The sequence below is a fragment of the Vigna umbellata genome, chromosome 7, assembly GCF_029865625.1.
Source record: "Vigna umbellata cultivar VRB3 chromosome 7, Vumbellata_1.0, whole genome shotgun sequence".
NCBI classification, from domain to species: Eukaryota; Viridiplantae; Streptophyta; class Magnoliopsida; order Fabales; family Fabaceae; genus Vigna; species Vigna umbellata.
In genome coordinates this window covers 4182531-4190674 of record NC_142171.1, presented here as the reverse complement: position 1 = coordinate 4190674, position 8144 = coordinate 4182531, and the positions used below count along the sequence as shown (strand labels likewise).

General features: G+C 40.3%; 1 protein-coding gene and 1 pseudogene across 1 annotated transcript; one reads left to right on the top strand and one right to left on the bottom strand.

Moving 5' to 3' along the window:
- The first annotated feature begins 245 nt into the window (after positions 1-245).
- On the top strand, positions 246-2855 carry LOC148194976 (putative pentatricopeptide repeat-containing protein At5g08310, mitochondrial; annotated as a pseudogene).
- Positions 2831-5762, bottom strand: LOC148194975 (lysine-specific demethylase JMJ25-like). Its single transcript, XM_088093955.1, has 6 exons — positions 4681-5762; positions 4452-4567; positions 3951-4050; positions 3735-3873; positions 3341-3398; positions 2831-3257 (listed from the first exon to the last, which is right to left on the bottom strand). The coding sequence occupies exons 1-6, from the start codon at positions 5269-5271 to the stop codon at positions 3014-3016; spliced, it is 1248 nt and encodes a 415-aa protein (XP_087950081.1). The 5' UTR covers positions 5272-5762; the 3' UTR covers positions 2831-3013.
- Positions 5763-8144: the final 2382 nt, after the last annotated feature.

The following is an 8144-nucleotide window of genomic DNA, read 5'->3' as shown; positions in this document are numbered from 1 at the left end:
ACTTCTTTCACCAAATTCACCTTAAAACCTGCTCAAAAACACTGAAATCAAGCATAAACCTGTCCAGCTCTCTTATTTCTAAAAATATGAAGAAAAACATGATTTCAAGCTAGTTTCTAAGTGTAAAGGTTGCTTTTAGTGCCAATTTTAATCATGAAAATAACAGTTTTTCAACTGTTATCACCTAACCCTACCCCAGCCCACTTTATGTGGGGCTTTAGGGGTTGGGGCTTTTAAAAAAACCCCTGTTAAGTGGGCTAGAAAATTGAAGCTTGATTTTAGAAGGTGTCACGGTCAACCCTTGGATCAGAGGCTCAAATCACACCTCTATACATAGGAATGTAATGCAAATGTCAATTGGAGTGGTTCGTGCGAAAGAGTGTTAATGGTCGTCGCAATCCAGAAACTCAAAATCCCTTCTATTTTCTCTGTAATCGCCAAACTCTCATATTCGAGATCACCCCATAACAATCTTCATTATGATTCTTCTGTGGCCGACAACCTCGTCTCCGTCTTCACCCAACAACCCAACGCCGCCGGGCCCGAACTCAACCTCTTCGCTCCCATCCTCACGCCTCCCCTTGTCGAGTCCGTTCTCACGCGCCTCCCCACTTGGAAACTCGCCCTCTCCTTCTTCCAATGGGCCTCCGATCAACACCAGTATGGCTACCACCATAATTGTTACACCTACAATACCATCGCCTCTATCTTCTCTCGCTCCCGCCAAACCACCCATCTCAAAACGGTCGTCAAACAGCTCGTGGAGTCCGCTCCTTGTTCCTTCACGCCCGGTGCCTTGGGCTTCCTCATTCGGTGTTTGGGCGAAGTGGGCCTTGCGCAGGAGGCCCACCACCTGTTCGATGAAATGCGGGTGAAGGGTCTTTGCGTTCCCAATGTTTACTGCTACAACTGCTTGTTGGAGGCTCTGTCCAAGGTCGGGGAGGTTGATTTGGTGGAGGCTAGGTTGGAGGAGATGAAGGGGTTTGGATGGGAATTTGATAAGTTCACGCTGACGCCTGTCGTGCAAGCTTATTGCAAAGCTCGCAGGTTTGATCAGGCTCTGAGGGTTTATGATGGGATGAAGGAAAAGGGTTTGATTGATGCGCGTGTTTGCTCTGTGCTGGCATTGTTGTTTTCCAAGTGGGGGGATGTGGATAAAGCGTTTGAGTTGGTGGAGAGGATGGATAGACAGGGGGTGAGGCTAAGTGAGAAGACTTTCTGTGTTTTGATTCATGGGTTTGTCAAGGAGGATCGGGTTGATAGGGCCCTTCAGTTGTTTGAGAAAATGTGTCGGGTTGGCTTCACTCCTCCTGTTTCATTATTTGATGTTCTCATTGGAGGACTATGTAAGAGTAATGATGCTCAGAGAGCTCTGAGCTTGCTTTCGGAGATGAAGCAGTTTGGGGTTGCCCCAGATATTGGAATCTTTACGAAGTTGATATCGGCTTTTCCAGACAGAAGTGTGATTACCAAGTTGCTAGAAGAGGTTCTGGAAGATAAAGAGGAGAAAATTCTCGTTTTGATTTACAATGCTGTTTTGACTTGTTATGTTAATGAGGGACAGGTGGATGAAGCCTGCCGCCTTCTTCAGATGATGATTCAGAGCAAATTCACTGATGTCGAGATGGATGATTTCTTCAAGGACAAGAGATTGGTTTTCCCAAATGCCGCTTCCTTTAGCATCGTGATTGATGGCTTACTCACAAATGGTCAGTTGGACCTCGCTCTAAGTCTTTTCAATGACCTTAAACAATTTGTTGGTAGGCCAAGCGTTTTGATTTACAACAATCTGATCAATGGTCTCTGCGATTCTGATAGATTGGACGAGAGCCGTGAGCTGTTGAGAGACATGAAAGAATCAGAAATTGAACCAACTCATTTCACTTACAACTCAATTTATGGATGCCTGTGTAAAAGAAAAGATGTCGTAGGAGCGATCGATATGTTGAAAGTGATGCGTGCTTGTGGGCATGAACCGTGGATAAAAAATTCCACCCTTCTTGTGAAAGAACTGTGTGATCGTGGTCGGGCTGTAGAAGCATGCGATTTTCTTGACAGCATGGTTCAGCTAGGTTTCCTTCCTGACATAGTTTCCTATTCTGCAGCAATGGGGGGTTTGATCAAGATTCAAGAAGTGGACCGAGCATTGAACTTGCTCAGGGATTTGTGTTCTCGTGGCCATTGTCCTGATGTGATGGCTTTTAACATAGTGATCAGAGGGCTCTGCAAGGTCAACCGAGTTGCAGAAGCTGAAAAATTGTTGGATGAGATTGTTGTAAAGGGCCTCTGTCCCTCAGTTGTGACTTACAGTCTGCTTATAGATAGTTGGTGCAAAAGTGGTTCTGTTGATAGGGCGATGTCTCTTCTGTCGAAAATGTCTGAAGAAGACAGGGAGCCCAATGTCGTCACTTACTCAACTTTGGTGGATGGGTTTTGCAGAGAAGAAAGGCCTGATGATGCACTCTTGGTTTGGAAAGAGATGGAAAGAAAAAGGTTGTTCTCCTAATCGAGTTGCTTTTATGGCACTTATTTATGGTCTTTGCATTTGCAAGAGGCCATCTATTGCACTCCATTATTTACGCGAGATGGAACAGAAAGAAATGAAGCCCGACTCGTTCATTTATATTGCATTGCTCAGTGCTTTTCTGTCTGATATGGACTTGGCCTCTGCATTTGAGATTTTTAAGGAGATGGTTTATTCAGGATTTTTCCCAGAATCCCATGATAAAAGTTACCCCGTTGTGATGGATGCAATAGACAAATTTTCCAAGGATCACAGAACATCCTCTGGTATGAAAGTTTTAAGTGAAGAGGGCAAACTTCCTACGCATTGCTTGATAAACGTCGGATTATAAAGGTTAATCAAATTGTTTATGCCACTGCCAAAGGAATGTTACATCGGACAAGTAAAAATTGAAACATTTGAAAAGAAACAAATGTACACAAAAAGAAAGGTATGTGATGAGTCGATATTTTCTTCACTTCACTTAGTTTAATATTGTACCGAATTTAATCAGGGAAACCATTCGCGAATTAGAGGCTTAGCAGCAGCATTTGATTCTGTTTGGTTTACCGTTTTATCTACATTTCCACCATGCAAGTAATCACGACCTCTGAATGGAAACTCCAACGTAATTGGATCTGCACCCCCTACAAGCTGACCACTACGAAGTTCACGGCAACAGATAAGACAAAGATAGAAAGAACATTCCGTACAGCTTCTGTGGTAATCAAATATTGAAATTTTGCAATTGTCACTGCAAGAGAGTGTTAAGTTAATAAATAAAGATACAAGGATAATTGGGAAAAAGAAAATAAGATGCGAGAGAAAGATACCAACCAATATACACGTTCATCCTTAAAATAATCTGCGTGTACTACTTCAAGCTCTGAGATTCCTATAGTGCACATCCAAACAGCAAATTATATAATGCAAATATATGGAACTTGTACTAAACTCTGACTAGAGCATAAGATGAAAGGCAAACTTAAAGCTTATCAATTATTACAAAACAGATAATTCTTTCTCGTTTGCAACTCAGAATTCATTGCAAAGAGATGTGTGGCTTCATGATATACAAAAAATTGGTTTAGTTGTGAGTATCTTAATGCGTTGGATGGAACAAACATGCAAGAACAAATCCTGTCTTCTTCTGCATCAAATTCATTTGTTTTGTGAGAAACATTGATTCACATAATAGTAACCAAAATCAACACTTGTTATGTAAAAATACCCTGAATCTTAGCTTCTGTCTCATTCTCAATCCTTTGCTCTTCATCCAACAATCTTAAATACGGAAGAAGTACTTGCAGCAAACACATAGAGAACTCAACCTTCTCATCTTTATTGGTGCTGGTTTTTGCCTTCATTTTCTACAGCAACCAAAGTGACACCATTTTAAATGCTGAACTCAGAAAAGATGAAGACACTTGAAGGGGGAAGACCTAACTTTAATAAGTACATCAGATCGCAAGCATGCTTTGCAGTTGCAATTACCACGGCACACGGGACATGCCTCTGCAATGCAATCCTCTTTCAAATGAGGATACCTAAACACACAGAAAACACTTCAAGGATTAACAGTTGGTCACGTTATCATCATTCAAAACCAAAACTACAAAATATTTGCAATAACTGATCCAGAAATTGGTATGGGAATTGTTTCTTTCGACTAAAGTCATTTCCCCCTAACATAGGAAAGGGGACCATATTAGACATATATTACGTAACTTCTGGAAATTCCCCATAGAAAGCATTAACATATGGGTAAACAATGGACATGCCATTTATACATCGGCTTGTCATTTCTAGTCTTTCAAATATTCTGCTTGGCGCAGAAATAAACAGTGTATTGATCTTACCGAACCAACCAAGGCATGCTATACAATATCATGACATTACAATTTAAATAGAGAGAATAAATAAATTTCAAGGTGAGACGTAGTTATACCAATTTTCAATACAGGGTATGCAAAATCTTTTGGTTTTGCATTCTGTGCATCTCACAACCCTGCCTTTATCATTTCTCTGGCATTGATGGCACATATTGGATTGATTTTCAATAGACTGTTGATTGACAAACAGAAATACCATCTCAAATGTGAGCTAAAACATGTTTGTATGAAAAGCTAAACCCAAACAAACATAAGTACTTTTTATTAAATAATAAATCACTTCACCTCCTTATCCCTCTTATTCTTTTTCGGCATCACAACTTCTATTTTGACTTTACGGCTTTTAAAATTATGTTGTTTCCGAATGTCACTTCCACTTCCCGAAAAACCGGCAGGCATTTCAAACTCACCGTCACCTTCCTTAACAACTTTTCTTTTCCTCCCAAGTCTTTTCCTGCTATTTTCACCATTTTTCTCCAACAAATTTTCCCCCAACAACTTCATTTCCATCTCCTCCTTTTCCTTTTTACTCTTTCTTCCACGCTTCCTTTTCACACCTTGATCAGAGGTAGAAAATCCAACCCCCCCATTTTCACCTTCCTTAACAACTTTTGTCTTCCTCCCAAGTCTCTTCTCATGAAGCTCGTCATTTCCCCCATCTATCACGCCTTCTTGAAGAGGAGAAGAACCACCCACCCCATCCCTTTCACCGTGGCTAACATCTCGACCACCCTTCTTCTCCAGCAAATTGCCCTCTGACATCTTCTTGTTCATGTCTTTCCTTTCCTTTCTCACACCTTGAAAAGAAGAACATCCGACCCTGCTATTTTCAGCATTTTTCTCCAACAAATTTTCCCCCAACAACTTCCTTTCCATCTACTCCTTTTCCTTTTTTCTCTTTCTGCCACGCTTCTTCTTCACACCTTGATCAGAGGTAGAAACTCCAACCCCACCATTTTCACCATGGTTTTCGTCTTGAGCGCTGTTCTTCTCGGACAAACTGCCCTTGGACATCGTTGTCTTGCGCTTCTTTTCACTTCTTCTGCCACGTTTTCTTTTCACACCATCATCAACTGTTTCAGTAAAGTTGATTGCTTTCCTCTGATCAGCCTCACACTCGGCATTAAAATCCAAAGATTGAATATTTTGCTGGGTGGGGTTTGAATCGACCGGAATGGTGACTGTATTTCCTCGTCGCCTTTTCCCTTTGCCCGCCATAAAGTAGAGGGTATCAAATTTTTTCAGTGTCTTGGCAAAATATAAATTACCAAGATTGAGAATCACTAACGAAAAGTGATAAGGATTGAATTAAAACCAGTTTGAACCCTAACTATCTGCCTTTGACTGTCTGCATTTTATTTCAGTTATGCTACACGCTCCAACAGTACCTAGATTATTAAGATTTTACTTGGAAATGATAAATAAAAAAGACAAAGGGCAGGAAGAATTTTCAAAACCCGCGCCAAAATTAAAGCTTTAGGAAATGCTTTCCAAATTTAATCAACTAATTAATCAGAAAATTAAGATATCAATCGAAAAGCATTTTTTTTCTAATATTTAGATTATACACTACTACATATTACTGAAATATAACACCATAATCCTAAATAAAATTTAGGTGTTTTATCCTAAATACAAACATGGCAACGGCAGGAGGGAAGAATACTTCACCTTAGGTGTTTTATCCTAAAGCTATTGGTGAACAGATTCTATTTCATGAAAACTAACATCCGTGTTGATAAAAACTCAACAAGTAAAAGGTTGATAATGACATTTGTACCATTTTTGTTAGACAAATAGCCAAGGTTATTGAACTGAGTCTACGTAGACTTGTGGGAAGATTACCCTTGACTAGTAGACTCACAAGGGTCCAGTTCCCAGGAAAATTACACAAAAAAATAAACATTCACGATAACAAAAGAAAATGTAATTACAAATGTAATGGACAAAATTTATCTTCGCTGTTGAGCACACAATTTGATCGCCATCGAGAACAACCGACTGTTGAGTTTTAATGTTCATTACTGTCTTTTTTTGTTATTTTATACAACTTAAAAAATTTCCAGCTTTCTATTAAAGTTACATACTTCATATTCTATCATAAGATTCATGATATTCAGTTTTATTACAACCCCAAATTTATATACTACCTGGTGCTTCTCACTTCCCCAGTTAGCTGATACTAATCACATTTTTTATTTGCTGAAATAGGAATTCTTAACACAAATTCTTATATAGGTTTACATTAATATTTCAGTACCATTTACTTTGGAATGTCAGAGTGTACAACAGGATCAAACTCAACTGATGGCACTGCAGATGTCTCCGCAAATACTAGAAACTAGAAGTAAAAAGTTCCCTTTATTTGACGTTGTTTAAACTTAATTAGTAATAATTTACTACTAGATTTCTTTCAATGTTATTGGGATTCACTATTTTTCATTATAATAAAATTTAAATATTGAACTTATAATATAAGTATTTTAATAATTTTTTATATGATGCAGGAGTCCAGCTAGAAAAACTACCAAGAATTTAGGTAAGCTCTTGAATTTAACAACCTTCACAGCAACAATGAAGATAAAACAAATTTACCCTGTCTGTTCATTTTACCTTCAGATTTCTGACTTGGTGAGGACAGCCGGCTGGAATGAAAACAGCATCTCCAAGCTTCTGAACGAATGTCCAGGGCTCAATTCCTACAAGATACATAGCAGTGAATTTGGAGAGGAACAATTCAGACTTCTACCCAAAATCAAAATACAGAAATTGGGTTACTAACCATACTCCTCCTTAAGCTTCCTCTTATGCTCCACGGTCAAATAGAATGTCTGGTCATGGATCGGGTGAATAACCTTCCATACCGGAGGATATGAACCGTTCAAGAAAAAATAAAGTCAAATGAGTAGGTGAGGAAATCACAGCTGATGCACTATATGTATACAACAGGTATTGCCCGCCAATATACTTTAAAATAATTATTCACCCAATCCATAACGACATGCATTTAATGGAGTTGAGGAAGTGGACGAAGTGGACGAAATGAAGAAATTGGAGGAAATGGAGAAAGGGGAGGAAGTGGAGGAAGTGGAGGGAGTTGAAGAAGTGGAGGAAGTGGAGGAAGTGCAGGAAGTGGACGAAGTGGAGGAACTGGAGGAAGTGGAGAAAGTGGACGAAGTGGACGTAGTGGATGAATTGGACGAAGTGGACGAAGTGGACGAAGTGGAGGAAGAGGAGGAAGTGGAGGAAGTGAAGGAAGTGGAGGAAATTGAAGAAGTGGACGAAGTGGAGAAAGTGGAGGAAGTGGACGAGTGGACGAAGTGGAGGAAGTGGACGAAGTGGACGAAGTAAACGAAGAGGACGAAGTGGACGAAGTGGATGAAGTGGACGAAGATCGAGAAGTGAACGAAGTGGACGAAGTGTTCAAATTGGACGAATTGGACGAAGTGGACGAATTGGACGAGGTGGAGGAAGTGGACGAAGTGGAGGAGATGGAGGAAGTGGAGGAAGTGGAGGAAGTGGAGGAAGTGCAGGAAGTGGACGAAGGGGAGGAACTGGAGGAAGTGGAGAAAGTGGACGAAGTGGACGTAGTGGACGAAGTGGACGAAGTGGACGAAGTGGACGAAGTGGACGAAGTGGACGAAGTGGAGGAAGAGGAGGAAGTGGAGGAAGTGGAGGAAAATGAAGAAGTGGACGAAGTGGAGAAAGTTGAGGAAGTGGAGGAAGTAGACGAAGTGGACGAAGTGGAG

Excerpts from the sequence above, each read along its gene's own strand:
- LOC148194975 (XM_088093955.1), bottom strand. The coding sequence starts at position 5,271 with ATGGAAAGGAAGTTGTTGGGGGAAAATTTGTTGGAGAAAAATGCTGAA. Across the intron at positions 4,051-4,451 it reads ATACCCTGTATTGAAAATTG|GTATCCTCATTTGAAAGAGG; the intron begins GTATAACTACGT and ends CTGTGTGTTTAG. Across the intron at positions 3,874-3,950 it reads GATCTGATGTACTTATTAAA|AAAATGAAGGCAAAAACCAG; the intron begins GTTAGGTCTTCC and ends TGGTTGCTGTAG.